A 20,734-nucleotide genomic window follows, 5' to 3' on the forward strand; every position below is an offset into this window, starting at 1 on the left:
CAGACTGGGACTTCCACCATTTCACCTACCAACCTACATTCAATAATTACTTACTTTTTGCTTCACCTCTATTCACATATTTCATTTTTAAACATTTATGTCTTTATTTTTCTACGGTGGTCAAATAATTTAAGTGTAAAAATTTGGTATTTATATTTTTTTATTATTTTTATAGGTAATAAATAAAGTGCGAAACAGATTCATAGTCCATATGATTTACAATTCTAACAGATTTTATTTTGATTTTTTAACTAATATTTACAGTTAGACGTATTAATAATTTATCATTAAGAAAATCACAGTTATAATTGGCTTATTTCTTTTGGCTTCTTTAACACTGGAACGTCATCCCTTTTTTGTTTTTTGTGTACTAACGAAAACCTTCAAATCCTGAATACAAATAATGTCCCCAATAGATTTTTATTTATATGTTTATTTAATTTATTTATTTAAACATGTAATTTCAGCGCTTTTATAAATTAAAACTTAGAGCAAAACAAATGTTGAAAAAATAAGAGAGCTAGAAAATGGAACGCGCGTCATAATTTGAATGGATTCGGAAGGATGACAGTCCAGAGTTAGAGACATTTCCTATATTTCCTTTGGTAGATTCAACTAAAAAATTCCAACGTATGCGCCTTTCAGAAACTATCAATTTTTATGAAAACTTATGTTTTAAAAGTTTTTCTGCCAGCTTTTTTAAGCACTGCGGTAACTTTCATGAACTGAGCTTGCAGCTCTAAGCAACGAGCTTTCACAGTTTTCAAAAAGTTGACAAAGAAACTTTTATCAAAACTAAGCCATGAAATGCCATAAAACTCGCCTGTACTACATTTTAATTATTGAAATGATATTCTCCCTGTACTAGTCCTGAAATCTATTAACTTCTATCATACAGACAAAGATGCTCTCCGAAACTTTTCAAGCGCGTTAATAGGTATTTTCTAATCAGAAATTGAATTTGTTTAGAAAACGCGTTTAGGAATTAATTTAAAAAAGAAAGAATACGAAATCATCAAAATTTTCTAGTTCGCTTATTTTGTGCTTCTAAAAAGTTAAACTGAATTCCCGCTAAAAATCCCCTATCTCAGTATCTGGGCATAGGTACATCGAATTTTGCAGAACTTAATTATTCCTAAGTAGCATACGAGTAGTCTAACATTACATGAGTCCCACCAAATATATGCAATTTGCACGCCCTAAAATTGGCTCAACACAAATGTGAGACTTACGGTCTCACACAAATCAAGAGTGTGAGCTTTAAGCTTTTGCAACCAATTGCACTCAAGCTTTGTAAGTCGGTGGGCACACTGTATCACACAGCTTATTTTACGCCCTCGGGTTTCTAGAACAACCAACAAGTACCCGTTTGAGGACGTGCGCCACGCCGAACGCTTCGCATGTGATATCTCGATTACAATTTTGCAATGAGCAAAACCACACGCTTCCCAATGCAATTTACCGTAGGCGACCCCTGTCGTCAAAACCTATTCAACAATTCAACATTGCGTGCCGCCGCATTCAATCTTTGTACTGCTGCTGCTGCTGCTTGTCGCCAAATTCCGATTTTATGGTCGCACCCGTCGCGCCACCAATCGCTGACATATTGCCATAGGTCCCGCTGGCGGATGGCAAGGCACCAGCCAGCGCTGCGGCACCCAACATATTCGCCATATTCGCAGGCATGCCACCGGGATAGAGATTTTGATAGAAGAGTGGATTTTGCAGCTGGAAGAGTGCCATCAAATGCGTCAATTGCATATTGGGTGTGTTGGAGTCCTGCATTTGCATGCTTTGTGCAGCAGCTGCTGCGGCGGCGGCTGCGGTGGCGGTGGCGGCATTGTAGTTGGAAAGGTAAGGCGTTGGAAAGAGAGCACCTATGCTACCAGACAACAGTGAATTATTAGCACCATTGTTGGTGGCGAGTTGCGCGCAAGCAGCAGCGGCTGCCAGCTGGTCGCTATTCGACTCTAATTTGATGCGCTTAGTTGGCTCTGTCTTGACGGGCAGTTCCTGAAAATAGATGAGAGTGTTAAAAAAATTCAGTCAAGATTGGGGCATAAATTTCACTACAGTGATCTTACAATTTTCTTTGGTGGGCGCCCGCGTTTACGCGCCAGAAAACGATCTGCGCTCAGCGAAGACAATGGCGTTGTTGTGTGTGTGGCCATATTAGAAGGCGCCACTGTGCTGGCCGCTGTTCTTGTTGTGGCAATTTGCGCTGGTGAATCCTCACCGCTTGAATCTTTCTGTTTTTTAAACTTCTGATAGGCCTGCTCGCCATCGAGCCGATCGTGCTTACGTTTATGGCTGATCATTTGGCTGCTTGAATGCAAAATATAATTGCAGCCCTCGCGTACACAATGGATGTGATTGCAGACAGTTGAGAATTTGCAACCTTCAAAGGGGCATGCCTCGGTTTTCAGTATCTTCTTGAAGCCATCCTGAGTGAGCTGATAGTCGCGCAGGTGATAGGACTTGTGTTTATCTAAATAAGAAAATATAAAAGATTGTAAGCATGCAATACTCATACATACTTCTCGCTCACAGCCCACTTACCCATATCCGCCTTGTTCTTGAACGTGTGGTTGCAACCCTCGCGACAACAATGATAATGCGACGTCTTCTTGCCAAAAAAAGGGCAATCTTCTATTTTGCAATTTTCGTGTGCGCGAAACCGTCGAAAGCCCTCCTGCACAATTTCCGAATTCTTGCGATGGAAATTCGCATGCATCTGCACATCGCTCGTGCTCACATACACCTTCGTGCAATCCTCATAGACACAATGATAATGCGTTTGCTTCCAACAGTACGCGCAACCCGCGCCATAAGATGGCTCACAGTCGTCCGAGGCGGAGAAGCGGGCAAAGCCCAGCAGCAAACTCTCCTTACGTTTCTTGTGCCACTTCAGGTGACGTATGATGTCATCCTTTTTGCTGAGTATCTTACCCTGACAGGGCTCATCAAAGCAGTGGAAATGTTCACGAAGATTCTCCTGACGACAAAGCGCATTGTCGCACTCCAGATAAGAGGAGACTTTCCGCAAGTTCTTAAGGTTCTCTTCATTTTGCAGAAAGGCATCTAAGCTGCTGACAGTGCTAAGACTCATGATGGCTGAAGAGTTGCTGAGAGCAGTGGTCTTGGAAATGGACTGATTGGACTCATGACTGAGGGACTGCTGGTTAGTGCTGAAGTAAAGTTTATTGTTACTCGCTGTGGGCAATTGGTCACTAGACGGTGGAGTAAGTAGAGTTTTGGCAAATGACATTGGAGTCATATTTGACTTCTCACTATCCACGAGTTGGGTAAACGAACTGGCAGTATCCTGAGAGATGGTAGAGTTCTGTTGTGGCATATAGTGGGTAGAATCGGCTGGATGTTTCGTGGGCGTTTGGTATGGCTGAAAAGAGAAATTACAAGGTACATGATTTTCAGTATTTTTAATGAACTTTTTTAAAGGAAATAATATATACAATTTTACTCAGACAAAATTAGACGATGAAAAGATAAACACGCAATATAGCTATTTGTGCGGAGGAAGAGCTGTAGTGTATTCGCCCACCTGCCATTTTGTTCCTAAACGTTACAATTTTGTTACAGTGTATTTAAGTTTTGCTTATTTGAACTCAAGTAGATATTTGAAAAAATATTTATCGGTTCCTTCAGCTCCTATCTGGAGCATAGGGCGTCAATTACTCCTCTTTGCCAACAAACACGGTTATGTCGTAGCGATCTCAATTCGTTCCACGTTAAGCCGGGACATTTCATTTCTGCATCTTGGCATCTGCCAAGTGGTACGCGGTCTGCCAAGCTCTCGACCGTCTAGATGATAGAGATTCAAGTGCAGGACCTATTTAGCAACGTTTCGTTGCTCTTTCTCAGTGTGGCCTATTTCTTTGTCGTTGTTTCAGTTGCTATATTCATCTGTGAGGCTTTCCTCAACAAATTGGCTATTGTTCGCGGTCAGAAGATTCGCAAGACGCGCCAAAGACAGTGGTTGATAAATGTTAAGTGAAATGAAAATTTTGAAAAATTTGGGAAAATTAAATTTACTATCCTCTACGTCCTCTTGAAATTGAATGTCCCATATTTTTGTGAAACATTTTAACCCAATATTTCTTAACGGTGAGGGTCATTTTCACACTTATTTTAAAAAATCTTAAAAATATTAAGGTCGTGGGGTCAATGAGGGCTAAAGTGTTCCACAAAAATATGCTTCGGAAAATTTCAGCAGAGGCTTTCTTAAACGAAAACAGTGTGAGAGCGGAAACTGCTTCGTTGAACAGGCGAGAATGTCAAACTTGATTGGCATTTCTGTTCAGTAAGGTTTGGCAAGTCATCATGAATCGTTTGACACCAGAACAACGTTTCCGAATTCTGAAAATTTACTTTGAAAAAAATAAATCCGTTTGTGAAGTTCATAGAGCGAAGTGTTAAAGAAGACGCCGAAATGCCGTTTCGTTGTAGTTCTCAACTTGTTGGCCTTTGTCCTTCGGCTAAGAGGAAAATTTTACGTAAAACTCTTGGCTTTCGCGCCTATAAATGCAACCGTGTAAGAACTGAAGATAAATGACCATCGTCTGCGTTAAATTTTTGCCGATTGGACTCATTAAGATTTATTATTCAGATTTATTAGAGAAATTAGTAAAGATTTGGATTGTTCGAATGGACCATGTAACCCGTAGCGGCGGCGGTCATGTACCGGATATCGAAAATAAATGCCATAAAACTACTTACCAAATTACAACAAAAATAAATTCATATCAACAATATTTCTGTTTTGAATTATTATTTAAAGATCTCAAGCTCAAGCACCCAAGATGTAAATGTCCTGTCCACTGTTATTAAATCCACCTCGGAGTGAGCTAGATTATTTGAATATTGCGATATCTAAACTGTACTCTTTTTAGCGATAATCAAAAACCTTGTCACAGACGAGTGGGGTTGTGCTTTATTACCATTTGGTTCATTTCGAGTTCGTTACGCGCTGTGGACATAATTTTGTTTAATAGTAGTCGCCTCACCCCATTCAAAGGACAACTTCAAGCTCTACACCAAAAACTAGACCCAGCAGCGAAAGCACTTTACTTGTTTGGACTATTTTTCCTCTGGCCTAATCTTGATTGGTTCGATTACCTCTTAAGTGATATAGATTTATTGGAGGTTTGCACATCGATCTTTTGTGCCCTCTACTCATCATAGTATATACTTCATCACTTCATCCAGACCTTATTAAACTTAAAATAGAGCTGAGTGGAATTGAGCGCATGTGCCTTTCTTCTGGCTTCAATTGGCCGAGATGTTTCAACGTTCTCCGCGCTAGAGCTCTGCATTCGAGGAGAAGGTGCATTGGAGTATCCTGGGATTTGTCACAGAAACGACGTTTACGCGATTTATGCCGATTTTAAGAACGCACTCTAGTTGTTTTTTCTTTTCTTCGCCCTCAGTGGCGTTAGTTGGATACACGAAATGAAGCTAAGCGCTTCTCCACCTAATATTTCCAACACAAAGTAGGCATCCCACTTTCTCTACTCTCAGGTCTGAAACGTTTCTATCCATTCGGACAACATAAACCAGTCAGCGAAGCCGCTGCATTATGTTTATGTTAAGCTCACACAGCTCATTGATCAATCATCTGCAATATTCGCCATCGTCGACGTGCAATGGTACAAAAATTGTCCATATAATCTGCCCCTCGAATACTCCAAGGGACGCTTCAACGGAGGAGGGGTGTGATGTGACACATACAAAATATGATTTTTGTTCGTTAAAAGCCTAGGCCATAGAAATCAAACGGGGAATTTCTCTTGCCAACAAATTGTACAAGATTAGGCTCTGTCAATTGTCTAGAAAAATATATCAACACCTATTTTCGAAGTCTGGCGGCAAGACCAAGTATCTGCGTGATAGTCTCTGATCAATTTCTGAGGGAAAATTTGGAGCAGGAACTCATTTTTGCTAAGGTAAACGGCAGTATGTCAAGAAAAATAAAAGACTATAGCTTGAAACTAGTATATACGACCAGACGAAACAATACGAGCTCAGTTAGAAAGCTTGAAAGATTTAAAAGTGATTGCCAGAAATAGGACAAGATGGTAGTGAGTGTCCAATAAGCATAAGTACATATTTACATACACATACACGCACATAGATAAATCGCGCTTTAGAATTAGCGAAGTAGGCGAATTGGGCTTCACCAACAGTGGCTAATTTTTATTTTTGTATGTAGGTGCATTATTAGATATTTAAATACATACATACATACACACATACATAGGGTACCATTCAATCACGTTCAATAAGCCCACGCGAATGTCCGCTTCTACTTAACTCTGCATATCATCACAATGTTTATTTACTTAAATCGCTCGTATTTTCATTAGAAATGAAGTTGTCGTTAAATTTGATTTCTTTTATTTTTTTAACAGCAACTGCAACATTGTTGCCGAATTTGTTGTTGACTTTGCACAGCTGTAAGGCGGCAGACTGGTAATGGATACTGTAAACATCTGCATGAAACTCTTGCGTGTGTGTATGTCGTACTATGTATGTATGGATGTATGTACTTTTATTTACACGTACATTCTTGTACCAGTATGGAGACTTAAGTGAAGTTTGAGTGCCTTAACTCCGACGGATAGATTTTTTAACATAAAACACAGCATGCAGCAGTTTTTGAATTATCGCGAATTTAGAATTCATTCTCGAATCGAACATTTTGTGGAAGTCATTGTTTTATTCCTAAGGTGCAGCCAAACATCATTTTTAACTTATTTTGAATTTAAAAATTTTAACTTTCAAGTTATTAATGAGAAGTTTTTCGAATTTTTTTCTTTTCAAACGTGTGTGTTATTGTAAATTGAAGCGGATTAATAATAAATTTGTTGACTAAAATGCCTATGGTATATAATAAACAAGTATAATAAATGTATTCAACTAAGCCTTAAATAGCTTATAAGCCGCGAAAGAAATGGGTAAATTATAGCACCTCAAAACTTTGCAAAGTTTTGACTATTTTGTTCATTATTTTTTCATAAAATTAATGCTTATTGTCTAACAAAAACCATATCAATGTAATTTTTATACAAAAATTAAAAAAATTCCGTATACTTTCTTTGGCATTTTCACTGTTTTTAATTAGAATTTCTAGAAAAATATTTAGTATGCAGCTTTAAATAAATTAGTACAATAAAGTGCAAGCTAAAAGTTGCTAAAAATCTCCTTGATTTTGGATAATTTTTTCCCCTGACAGAGTTCTGCATTTTCTCCATATAAATCAAAATGTAATTACATGGAGAAAATACGTGAAGGGGAAATATTAACAAAAATCATCGAGAATTTTGATCCACTTCGAACCCGCATTTAAATTCATGTTTCAATCGTTTTATTCTTAGACTAAGTTATGAAGTAATTTGTAATCTAGTCTTTAGGATTTCGGCTTAAATGCTTATTAAGTACTTCTGTAGTCTAATCTGTAAGATTTTTATATCATAGACAAAAATAAATTGATTTGAAAAAATCTTTTAAGAAAGCATTACGTAATATAGATTTTCTGAACCAAACTCCAAAACGTTTGCCACCGAAACTGTCCTGCATATAACAAAAAACTTGTCTTCTATTTTTCTATCATTTTCTTTTTCAATAAAAAATTATGGCCATTCTTTAAAAATAGGGAATAACCAAGCATCCGACAATAACCTTCCAATTTCAAAAAAGACTAACCTAAACAAATGTCAAGCGCGTTAAATTCCGCAAGCAACGAGCATCGAGATCAAAGCAAAAGAAACGACAGACGAACAGTGACAAAACAAAGTAGATCCTGTCATCAAGCAAACAGATAGCGCACTCACCTGTTCACAGAATTCACAGGGTGCTACTGTTGATAAATAAAGCTTTACAGTAGTGTAGAAATTCATTTGCTTGGGTACCCCTAATAATGTGAACCTTGAAATTCAAGGCTGCATCGGCTTTGTCAGAAAGAGTTGTTTTAAAGAGAAAGGGCAATTGAGGCGAAATTCCCTCTAATGAATAAAATCCACAGTCCTTTAACATGTCTGCTCTACTGGGCACAGGCAGAATAACAGAGGGCTCCACATGTTTTAAGGAAAATATTTTTTTACAATTGTAAAAAAATGGAAAAAATGAAGAAACAAATTGTTTAGTTCAGGCTTAATTAAATAAAAGCTTTTTTAGGAAAATATTTTAAGACAAAAGTTTACTTATACCATTACTTTCGTTTATGGAAAAAAAATATTTTAGAAAAGTTTAGCTTGAGAGATTTTTTAAGAAACATTTATATAAATTAAAAAAATATGTTTGCCCTAAGAAAAACATTTTTTTGAAGGAAACATTTCTTTAGACTTAGTTAAACAAAAAATTGCTTTGAAAATTATTTTAAGATGAAAGTTTCACTTATGGAAAAATAAATTTATGAAAGTTTAGCCAAAAAAATTTTTGAGGAAAAAATTATTAAAATATGGAAAAAAATTTTTTTTTTTTTCAAAACAATAGCCTTAAATTAAAAACGTTATTGGGGGAATATCTTAAAACGAAAGTTTTACTTTTTTTATTTTATAGAATTTAACTAAAAAGGATTTTTGTGGTAAAATATATAAAAAATAGTTGTAACATAGAAATTATTTTGACCGAAATATTTTTTAAAGCTAAGTTAAAAAAAGTTTTTTTAAGAAAATATTTTTTCAGAAATATTTTTTTTATATCAAAGGTTTTAAAGGATTTTCTATAATTTTTTTTTTCTTTTTTCTCTAGCCCAAATATTTATTATACTTTTTACTGAATAAAATGATTGAAATAAAAGTTTTCTCTTGCAAGATACGGTTGACTAGACAGGGCTAGTTTACTGGGGCGGCAGCCCTTAGTCAGGAACCGACTGCCATGGGAATGGCCGCTGAGATTTAACTCTTGTCATTTATATCGCTTATTGAAAAATTATTTTCATAAAATTTTGCACTAAAATATTATTTAAGAAACAATTATAAAAAAAATAAAAATATTTCGAAAGTCTCTCCTCTCATATTTTTAAGGAGCTTTTTTTTGGGAAAACAAGGAACTTTTTTGGGAAACTTTTTTTATTAGACATTATTTTTAAAGTGTTTTGTTTTTACTTTCCTTAAAAAATATTTCTGCTTATTTACTTTAATATTTATTATACATTTAATGAATTTAAACAATGTATCTTTGTCGTTTATTTCATTTATTGAAAAAATATTACCTACTTATCAAATTTTGTCTTAAAAGCTTTTTCAAGAAACTTTGGTCTTAAGAAAAAAATTTGTTTAATGGAAATAATTTTGAGGTCCAAAGTTTTTAACGATATTTTTATATACAATAATTTTCTAAAGAAAAAATTATTTTATATAATTCTTCCAAAATCTTTTAAGTTAAAAGTCCATCATCTTTATTGCTCGCGTAATTTTGAATTCTTTGAAGCAACTATAAATGTTCGTATGTATTTATATGTCATATCTACATATGGGCCAATACAAACTTGCATGTGAAGGTACTTACCCCACTCGTTGAATCGTCCAGAGCGTTTGTTGAATTATTTCTCGCATTCAGATTTTCCGCACCAGAGGTGCTATGCAATAGGCTAGCCAAAGGCTTCTCGTCATCCTCCTCTTCATCCGCTACTTCGTCTCCAGCATCTTCAACTCCATCGTCGTTATCCCGCTGCACCTCAATGTCACCTTCCTCCGCTTCTGCTTCTAGTTTCGCGCAAACACGCTGATCTTCCTGCCTTTCGGTCGGGTTCTGCGCTTGTGCACAATACTTCTCATCATCCAGCATAATGACACCACTGACATCTTCAACGCTGTTGGATGCGGTCGAGTCATTATCCATGAGATTACACTCTTCCTCTTCCAGCTGCGTCGACGCTGCCACCTCCACCTCATTCTCCTCATCGTCCTCTTCGGTGGGCGTAGATGTCACTGTGGAAGATTGAAGAAAATTACCAGCTGTAATGGGTGTATTACAAGCCAATTGGGTTGTGGGGAATAATTGTGTTTGTAGGGGAAGTTGACTGCTCGCAGTGGCATTGTATGCAGCCGCGGCCAATGATAGCGCCGTCGTAGCGGACAATCCTGAATTTGGTGTTGTTGGTGTCAAAAACAAATTCGAGGGTGTGGTGAGCGCAGGTGGCGGCGTTGCTAGCATTGGCGGCGGTGGCGCCAATTGGCCGAGCAGCAACTGTTGTAGGGGGGAAAGATTGTGTTGTGTATTATGTAGTTGCTGTTGTTGTATGGCTATTGAGGAGTTGGAATTACTATTGGGACTACGGGTGATACAACTACTGCTACTACTACAGTTGGTGGTGATTGTGGTGGTGGTTTGCGAATTTTTGCGTAATTGCGTTCTTGGATTTTGTGGCTGCTGTGATTGCTGCTGCTGCTCCTGCTGTTGCTGATGTTGCTGAGGGATATTGGTGATTGCCGTTGCGGTCATTGTGCTGCTGCTGATGTCCATTTCCATCTCACGCTTGTTGGCTGAGGGAAGTATATGAATTTGTTGTTGCTGCTGCTGCAACTGTTGATATTGTTGCTGCTGTTGTTGTTGTTGTTGCTGCAACAAATTCATCATGTAGAGTTGCATGATAAACTCGAATTGGGTGGACATTTTGGCGGCAATTGTTTTTGTTAATCAAAGAGCGTTTCGAAATCAACAATCACACTCACGCACGGTCTAGCAATACACATTCGCACTCAAAAGTGACAACTCGCGTAGCAACGTTATATCAAAATTAAAAAAAAAAATATTTTGTTGCTTTAAAAAGTCTACTCTTGGCACATCAACTAAATTTCAAACAGCGCACAAATTTTATATTTGCAAAATTAGATTATTGCAAAATTGTATTTCAAAATAATATTTTTTTATCTGAGTACAATTTTCGGTAGTTTTTTACAAAAATTGTCAGGCATTAACATTTATCTCTCACAAAATATTGTTTCAGAGAATTTAATTATTTTAACTTTTTATGTATAGCACGAAAATTTGCACGAAATTATTATTTTTAAAATTTAAATTATTTATTTAAATTCCAAAAGACACCCAGAGCAGCACTATTCTCTATTTTTTAGGTCGCAGAAAATTCACAAAACCACACAATTTTTCGTCTTTTTTATTTTTCTTAATTTCTTATTTCAATATATTTTTCTTTGCAGCGAAGCATCTGTGTCTTCAACTGCAACTCTCTTCTTCTTCGAATGAAATCTTAAAGAAATAAAAGCGATTTATCCAACGGATCGTGTCGCAAGCTTGGCATCATAGCTCAAACTGATTCAACTCTTCCACAACAAGCATCTAATATACTGGGCTATCCTTAAAAATTAGTTCTAATATCATATAATAGTAAAAATTACAGCATCGCAACACTTTCAACCCTCTCCCTACACATAAAAAAGTGATCAGCCAGCAACTCCTGCATTAGAAGCAAACACGTGTCTCACCTAGTACTCTCTGCTAAAAATAACATCTACATATATACAAATTACATAACACTACTCTCCGATCCACTGTTGAGCTACTGAGCATTATATGTACACATCATTTTATAATCAATTTTCATTTTTTATTTACTCAAGGGGGTTGCATAGCTCAGCTATTTTTTAGCGTACATTCGCTCACCACTTTCTTGGTTTACATTCTCTCACTTTCAGTTAAATTCTACACTCTTATACTGGCATGTCAGTGAATTCGCTCTTTTGCTCTGGAAAATTTGAGTTTTTAAAAAACACACTTCGAAAATCTCACACATTTGTCATTGTAGTTGGTTCTGTAACCGTTTTTTATTTTGGCAATTTTTTCCACCAATAAAATGCCAGCAAAATGCTAATGCAATACGAAAAGTGGTGTTTTTTAAGTAAAAAAGGAAAATCCAACGACCAACAGCAAGTCGAGGAATTTACTCTTCCTGCTATGCTGTTGCTTACGTTTTTTAGGTAATTGTTGAACTTCATTGAGTTTTGGACAGCTGTGCAAAAAAATTCCTTTGGTACGAAAAAGGGCGCATGGGCAGTATGGGTGCGAATATACTTGCATATTCACATACAATGCACATACATATGCACATACATGCATACATATGTGGTAGATCGCTGTTTAAAAACGAGTGCGCTCTGATCCGAAGACCAGCAAAATGACGGTTGTTTCGCAATGTGTGCATGTGATCTGAATTTGCTGAAATAAAAATTAATATTTGAAATAAAATTTAAGTTTAAAATAAAATAAATATTATTAATAAAATTAAAAGTTAAATTGATATCATATTTAAGGGGCTGGTCTGTTCTGAACTATAGAATAATTAGTATATTTGATACTTTTCTTCAATAGCATTTTAATTTATTTTAAACTAATAATATAGAGTGTTGCGGAATATGTATGTTGGTGTGTGACTATCATTCGGTAGTGCCCAGGCTCAAAACTCCGGGCGTGAAATACCAAATCATACATAGAAAAATTTTTTCTAATAGCTTTCGTCTCTCGGCAGGCAATGGCATACCTCCAAGTGTATTTCTGCAATGAAAGCGCTCGTCATGAAAAGGTATCAACCATCCGCCGTTCGTAGGTGGCACAAAACTGTAGGCGCCACCATTCGTGGAAAAACATCAAAATACACACCACAAATAGGAGGAGGAGCTTGGCCATGCACCCTGTAAACGGTGTAAACGGGTGTTTTGACTTAACTTCACCAATTTTTCCAAAAATACTAAATTATACTTTGTAATAACCATCTAAACTTTGGGCTCGTACAACTAAACTCAACAAACAAAATCTTCAATTATTTAATCTGGCAGTTCTTTGATATTTTTTTCGTTAATTAAAATAATGGCGTAGTATAGAAACTCACACCTTTTTTTTCAAGGAAAAAACACAAAATTTATTATTGTATAAATTCGAAATTCTTAACCGAGACAGGAATACTTTTATCAGGTATTAATGGTGTATACTTTCAATAAGCTGTATGAATATAATTCAAATCCATGGAGTGGTTCTTTTAACCTGAGTGGTCACCGACTTTGGAAGCATAGTTTCGAGACAAATGCGTTCAAATTTTCGTGTAGGTCAACGAGGGTACGGAGACACCAATAGATTTGAATTATACTACAAGGTGGCGCAAAATTAATCATCTAATTTGGTTTGAACAACTTTTTAACTAAATAAAAAAAAATTATTTTCAGTTCTAAAATTTTTTATTGACCTATTATGCGCTGCTCGTCTGTTTGCATACTGCAGCTGCCTAGTTTACAAGTATCAGATATGATTTGCGTACGACGTCATTTTGCAATAATTATCGATCATCCGATGGAGTGATTAATTTTGAGCCACCTTGTACAAGAGAGAATAATTTTTTTTTAATTTAGACTGCTCCCAACCCCTGAAATTGTTCATGATTATGCGTTTATACAATAAAAAAAAAAAAAAAAACAAAAAGCAAATATATTGCGAATTTAGGATCCCAATGGTAATCTGTTAGAAATGCAACTCGCACCCTTGTGCGCGCTATATCTTAATTACATGCATACTTGCATATGTATGTACATGTAACTAATACTTCGACTATTCCACTTGCGTTTAACTGATTACTTTTCCCCTTATGCCGGAAGCGCGGAACGAGATACTATAGCTTTCTCCAGCTACTTGTAACTACAGGTCTTATAATAGGTTATTATACCCGCGCACTTCTGCGCAGTAATACTCATATTACAATTCTGTCCACACAACAGTAATTCAACAGCATTAACAAGTGGAGATATAATCGAAAATAGATTGGTATACAAAAAGACTGATGAGAGAAGAAAACTTAGCTATTTTTTATTATTTATTACTCTTTCATCCAAAGTAGGCGAAATCGGTTAATAACCGCGTCCACCTCTTCTTCTTCTTCTTCTTAGCCTCACAGTCCGTGGTGGACCATAGCCGTAATTTTTCTGGACTGTTATTTCAAACCATTTAATCTTGTCAGGGAATCTACTCGTATTCGAATGCGAGCATTTGAAAGTCTCCTTTAGATTTTGCTTTAAGGAGCAGCCAGGGGCGCACAGTAAATAATAATTTACTGTCCATAAGTTTACAGGTACGGCGCCAGGCTTATGGCAGATATCTCAAGATATCTCTCTTGCTATTTTTAAAAGGTTCTCAGTTTTTGTCTACCTGAAATGTTTACAAATAAGTCTCGTATTCCATTCCGATTCAACAAGCCATATAGATTGCAAGTGCAGTTCTATCCCGGTGGTCTAGAAATTTCAAAAAATCGATTTTTTGTTTTTTCGATATTTCAAAAGTATAGTATCTTAAGAATATACTATGAAAATTCCATGCGGAAATTCCCAATATTATAGCTTTTACAGCCAATTGAGTAGGTAGAGAGCGGTTCGCACGCTCCTGTACTTCAAACTTTAAACCCATTTGTCTCGAAACGACTTTTTTCGGCCTGGTGTTGTCAAAAAAAAAAAACTTATTCCACCGAATCGTCTGAAATTTTAATATGTTGCTCACATCACTGGCTATTGCCTGTACAACAATCATATTATTTCAATTATTTCGTATTTTTTTATTAAAAAACTGAAAAAATCGATTTTTAGAGTGTAAAATTCAAAACCGCGCCATTTTGACAATTTTTTTAAATTCTAGTGCGGGACATATCAAAACGGCGTTTCAGTGCTGCTTGAGGAGTGCACTTCAACCATTTCATCTACATACGGGACATAGCTACAGGTACAGTCATTCTGATTAATAATTTTTTTGGTTTTTGTGTTTCAGATAAATAGAAGAGCCAATATGGACAACACCGTCCAGGTCCAATTTTTCGAGAGGGTCAACTTCAGCGCCATTTTAAAATTATTAAAATTTAAAAAAAAATTTCAATTTTGTACGTAAAAGAAGGTAATTAAAAATCTTCAAAAATTTAAATATCGTTTTTCGTGTTTTTTATGATAAAAAAATCCGGAAAATAGCCTAAATATTCGAGCTCTAGCCGGTGGTCTATACCCCTTTATCGCTTCCAGTGGACAGCGCAATGTCACTGCTTCGGATTCATTAAGACAGAAAGGCTCCGGACCTGATCAATTCGTCAGCCTTCTTCTTACCTTGTGCCCTCCTTTGCCTGAAAGCCGACATGTGTAAGATATCTATTGATTAAGTCATCGCACTCAATAGCGATATGAAGTCCCTAACTATTCTATAATTCATCACTAATGTTGCTATATGAAAAAATGCATACTTTTTACACTCCCTTTCTAATCTTATGACGCTCTCTCAATCCCTAGTACTTCTGCCTGGACAATACTAGCAAAGTCAGTTTATCGGACTCTGATAGAGGCATCTAGTCGCTCAGTGAACATATATGCTTCTATGCCACATCCCGTCGTGGAGCCATCGGTATATACGGTAATATAATGCTCCTCATTAACGCTGCCTATGATTCATTCCCCCCCAGTTAAAAGGCATTTTCTTCGAATTGTTTTACTGAAATCTATCGAATGGTGAAACAGATTACATCTTTTCCTAATCCTAGAACCTCTCTACGGAATGTGTCCGAATTGCCTCCAGCAGTCCGACTTCTGTGGAGCTCTTCCAAAATTAAATAAGATCAACTATCAAAGCCTTTACTCAAAAAAAGTTAAAAATCCAGCCACAGTGTAATTTTCCGCTGAACTTTTTAAATGGGAAAAGATTGTGAATTTCCACACTACGAGATTTTTGATGCAATCTGCATTTGCAAATGCAAATGTTCACATTTTCAATTTTATCCTTTGCATATTCATTAGAAAATTTCCCGCACTTTTACCCAAACCACAAGCTGGAAATGGCGTAACCGGAACGCGAGGAAAAAAATTTAAATCCAAATGAGCGAGCGCGAATTTTGCAGCTGCAAAAAATTACGAAATTGGAAAAACGTCAAACATAAATTATTGTATAACAAAATTATGATTTCCATTCGAATTACAAATAATGCGAAATCAGAAAAAAATCTGCATTACAAAGAAGCGGTGAATGTAGATAAAATTGCGTAAACGAATTTGCGAAATACTCACCGAAATTATATAAACGCAAATGAACTGAATGAGGTTTGAAAAAAATATATAAAATTTGCATATTTCATTGAATTAAAAACATACACGGGTAGAAGAGGGCCAAATGAAGGAGGTGGTAGTGGCAAAACATGTTTGTCAAAAAAATATATAAAAAAACTACAAGAATCACAACAACAAAGACCACAGTGGAAAGTGTGCGCGCAGGATTAAAAGTCGAATCGCGGAGAGGCGAATCACAGCGCAGACTCAGGATGTTGTAGGCTGCGGAAATGTGCGGAAAAGCAGACGCGCTGGTCGTTTGCCAATATCATTTGCATAAATTATAGCAAAGGACCTGATCGTTTTTGGTTTGCAAGCACTTACGCAAGTACATATGTATGTATACTCACTCGTACACATTCATATTATATATATATTTTATATTATATGAGTGTCTAAATGCATTATCGATGTATGTATTTTGTGCCATGCACAGCCAAAGGGTAGCAAAAATTTGGCAACTCTGAAGGAAGCAAGGGCTGCTCACCTTACATTTTCCAGCAACCACACAACATACATACGTACAAATATATTAACTGTCTGCCACCAGAACTAAAAGCGGTCGGGGCGCGCATGCGCATAGTGTTATGCAAATGACCTGTCGAACGGTTCGATTGTATAGCGCTCAAACGATTGCAAAAACCTGAGTGTGTGCGTATGTGTGTGTAGATCTGCTGGCAAGCGAGCAATTGAATGGCGCATGCGCACAATTTTCAGTCAACTTCTGCATCTCACTAATAGAAATTTATGCAAATTAACAAATGAATGAAATGGTAGTGCGTGCTGGCGCGAGAGCATCTACGGGCGTATGTATGTATGCATTTATGTTTTTTTTTTTTTGGTATCGAGCGTAAGAGCTGTTAATGGGCATGCAGTCAATATTTCCAATACAGTTCAATGAAGCAATTTGATGTGTAGCAAAGTTCTTGCGGCTACGAGCCAGTCACTCTTCCGAAATTTCCAAAAGCAGCCACTCTGGCGGTACAGCAGAGTTTTGATTGTTTTTGTGAAACAGCAAGGCACGATTACTCGTCTTGAACGGATATTTTAAATTTAAAAAGTATGTAGTGCAATCAAGGTAACAATATCGGGATATTTTAACCCAGCTCAAGTTGGCATTGTTAGTTGTATTCTACAATAGTTGGCTTAATTAAGCAAAACAGTGCAGACAAAAGATATCAAAGAAACGGAAAAAAGCTCAACTACACTCACACGTATGTATGCATGTTCGAGCACACATATGTATGTCTTTAAGTATGTATGTATGTATATAAATACATTAGGATGATCCAAAAAAAACTATTTCTATGCTACTCCCAAATACGTTCTATGGCCATAAAAATGAGACACTTATTTTTTGTATCCTGAAAACACCTCAAAATAAAAAAAGTTTAAATCAAAACTTAAAGTTATTTATTTAATTTTTAATTCACTGTGTAAGAAATTTATAAAAACAAAATAAAGTATTACAGGTTCGTTTAATGTATTTTAAATTGTTTAAATAATTTATTGTTACGCACTCATAGACCTTTTGGTCTCTAGCGATACCAGATGAAGACCTACTTCTATGAATACTGAAAGTAGACATCATGTAGGATGTCAACACTTTTGGCGAATCTAAGCAGAGCTGAACGATCCGCTTCGAGACGTCCTGCAGACCCTCAAACAGGCATTTTAAACGCGTTTTTAATAATGCCGAACAAACGCACAGAAAGTTTTCTAAAGTTTCCTCAACATCTTGGAAACACAGACACTTTAGTGAATCACTCACAATAATAACAGACAGAAGACAAGACGATAGTTCGTAAAAACTGCGCTATCGCAAATTTTCCGATGTTCCATTTCCTCCAAAACCACCTATGAAAACAGTTGGGGGAGTGGATACCATCGCTGACGTAAGATCTCCATACGTCCACAAGAGAAGGACCAGGACGCAGGTACCTGGTTGTGTCAATAGACATAAACGCGGCTCCACCTTGATGAAATGTTTACAGCGGTCCCAGGGTGGAAATCAGCCGAGGAGGAGGATTGTTATAGTGTTAGTGGGAGCATGCCCCACATACCACTGGTGCGACGGCGCCTTTGATGATGTTTCTGACATTTTGATTCAATTGTAGTACGGAACCATCTTTCCCAATTAAAGTACAGAGTCATGTAGTCTATGCAACCTGAACTCCTCTTTCCTATTGAGCTGTGTCCGAAGGTTCTGCAAGTGAATACTCCTGCAGCCACTAACCGCCCCGCGAATTTCGCGGCTAGATTTTCCGCTATAAGCTATAAGGTCAATAGGTGGTATGATGAGTATCATTTCCAGCGCCGCCGTTGGAGTTGTTTTCATCGCTACTGTTTTGCACAGAGCAGCAAGTCGCTGAATCCTTTCCAGTGGCATTAAGTATGTCAGTTTTTTGTCGCAGCCCACCATACTAAGGCCCCATAGAGCAATATCGGTCTGACTACTGCCGTGTAGCACCAATGCATCAGTGATGGGGATAGACCCCAAGTAATTCCCAGCATTTTTTATGTACATGCGTACAGCGCATTACTGGTCTTTTTCACCCTTTCCTCTACAAATATGCTGTCCAGTATTACTCGGAGGTACCTCCCATGATGTTTGAGATGTAGTTCGTTGTTGCCCAGCTTCAGGAGGCTCCACGCCGGGATCTTATACTTCCTGATAAAAAGTATTATGCCCGTTTTTTGTTGGCATTTAACCACTTTTTTTATCTAACCTAATTTTTTTAGTAGCTTAAATATTTTTTATTTTTGTTTTTTGTAACAAATTAAATGTTATATTGTTAGGCATTTGTGAAGAGCAATTAAAAGTTAATTTTAAAAGTGTTGGCATCACGGTTAAACAGTGTTGCAAAAACTTAAGTGACAAATACCACCTTGATTAATAAGTTCCTTGAACAACCGCCAGGGGCCGCTTTAAGTCAATTAATTTCAGTTCTGCTTTTTTTTTTTTGGTTCCGTTAAAATAAAAAAAAAATAATAATTGGCGCGTACACTTCTGTTAGGTGTTTGGCCGAGCTCCTCCTCCTATTTGTGGTGTGCGTCTTGATGTTGTTTCACAAATGGAGGGACCTACAGTTTCAAGCCGACTCCGAACGGCAGATATTTTTATGAGGAGCTTTTTCATGGCAGAAATACACTCGGAGGTTTCCCATTGCCTGCCGAGGGGCGACCGCTATTAGAAAAATGTTTTTATTAATTTTGCTTTCACCGAGATTCGAACCAACGACCTCTCAGTGAATTCCGAATGGTGGTTCCGTTGCCACATCTGTAATTAACATTCCTGCCAAAATTGTATCGCCTTAGCTTGACATTTGTAAAAGTTACATCGCCTTAAGTAAATCTACCTCTGCACGTGTTTCTGACTTTTCACAGTTTTAAAAATGGACTTGAGTTCGCAGTAATGAATTTGTATTAAATTTTGCATTACAAATCGATTCAATAATGCGGAAACATTGAAAATGGTTGGAAACTCCTTCGCTTACGATACTCTAAAAAAACACCCGTGGTTCTATCGAAGCTGACGAACGTAGTTGAAGGCTGTCGACATCGAAAACTGATGAAAATATCAAAAGTTAAAACGTGAAAAAAATGTTGATCAATAACCCCAAATTAACCATTAGAAAGCTGACATAGGGCTTGAACTATGCTTATGGATTGTAGGTAATGATTTGGGTTTGCGCTTTCCAAAAGCTTACCAAAGCTGAATTCGACCCAATTTCCATCACTTATCATTACTGGAGACGCGATATGGGTTTATGAGTACGATACACAATCCAGACATCAGGCGAGTGAGTGGAGAGCTCTGAATGAATCAAGACCGAAAACCCACGTCGTTTTCCGTCAAAAAAGAAAGCGATGCTGACGGCTTTTATGGATTACAATGGAATTGTACTCCAGAAGGTCAGACAGTTAATAAGGACTATTATTTGGGCGTTAAATGACGTTTACGTAAAGCAATTCGCCAAAAAAAGAAAGGGGTTTGTGGGAAACCACTCGTGGATTTTGCACCATGATAACGCACCGTCACACAGGGGGTTGCCTTCAGATGCAAATTTTTCATCAAGCGAGGAGAACCCGAACAGAGTGAGCAGAAAACTGGCGAATCGAAGGTACTTAATATCTACTCGTCACTAGGATGGCATGCGAAATTACGAGAACCTTTTATTTAGGTAAACAAGATAAAATATATTCAAAAACTGTAAAAAGAATAATTCGAAGATAATTTCTTGGAAACCTTTAAGCCTTTACATCCTTAAGATGTGGGTGTTTTTTGTACGTTTTGTAGAAATGAAGAAAAAGCTCCTTAGACAGGTGTATAACAACAAGAAGTTTTCTCCCATGAATATTGTAGAAGTTGTAGAGATGAGGAAGACGAAGAGGATGAGACAGTTGAGCACTTCCTTTGCAATTGTACAGCCTTAGCTAAAATCAGAGTAGATTTTCTAGCTAAGTAAATAATTTTTCAATTCTCTTACGGAACTGTCCGACGTGGGGATTGGACCTGTCCTGCACTTCATAAAAGCCTCAAAATGGACTCACAACGAAAAAATAAATGAGGTTCCCGTATCACACAGTGGTATCACAACGGACCTGTAAGGTCTATGTGAGTTGATCGTACAGACCGTCTA

General features: G+C 37.0%; 1 protein-coding gene across 2 annotated transcripts; it reads right to left on the reverse strand.

The window, feature by feature from the left end:
- Nucleotides 1–302: 302 nt before the first annotated feature.
- On the reverse strand, nucleotides 303–10,792 carry LOC129235610 (transcription factor castor). Of its 2 annotated transcripts, XM_054869542.1 has the most exons (5): nucleotides 10,287–10,792; nucleotides 9,529–9,950; nucleotides 2,560–3,400; nucleotides 2,085–2,488; nucleotides 303–2,013 (listed from the first exon to the last, which is right to left on the reverse strand). In XM_054869542.1, exons 1-5 carry the CDS (start codon nucleotides 10,633–10,635, stop codon nucleotides 1,522–1,524), a joined length of 2,508 nt encoding a protein of 835 aa, XP_054725517.1. In that variant the 5' UTR covers nucleotides 10,636–10,792; the 3' UTR covers nucleotides 303–1,521. The 2 variants fall into 2 exon arrangements, with proteins under 2 accessions (XP_054725517.1, XP_054725516.1); XM_054869541.1 differs by having other exon boundaries at nucleotides 9,529–10,792.
- Between the last annotated feature and the right edge of the window lie 9,942 nt (nucleotides 10,793–20,734).

Source organism: Anastrepha obliqua, chromosome 1 (genome assembly GCF_027943255.1).
Source record: "Anastrepha obliqua isolate idAnaObli1 chromosome 1, idAnaObli1_1.0, whole genome shotgun sequence".
NCBI lineage: Eukaryota > Metazoa > Arthropoda > Insecta > Diptera > Tephritidae > Anastrepha > Anastrepha obliqua.

What these genes read in the sequence shown, in the direction of transcription:
- LOC129235610 (XM_054869541.1), bottom strand. Translation starts at nt 10,635, where the DNA reads ATGTCCACCCAATTCGAGTTTATCATGCAACTCTACATGATGAATTTG. An exon ending in TGGACGATTCAACGAGTGGG is followed by an intron (nt 3,401 to 9,528) that starts GTAAGTACCTTC and finishes TTCTCTTTTCAG; the next exon opens with CCATACCAAACGCCCACGAA. An exon ending in CAAGAACAAGGCGGATATGG is followed by an intron (nt 2,489 to 2,559) that starts GTAAGTGGGCTG and finishes TTTCTTATTTAG; the next exon opens with ATAAACACAAGTCCTATCAC.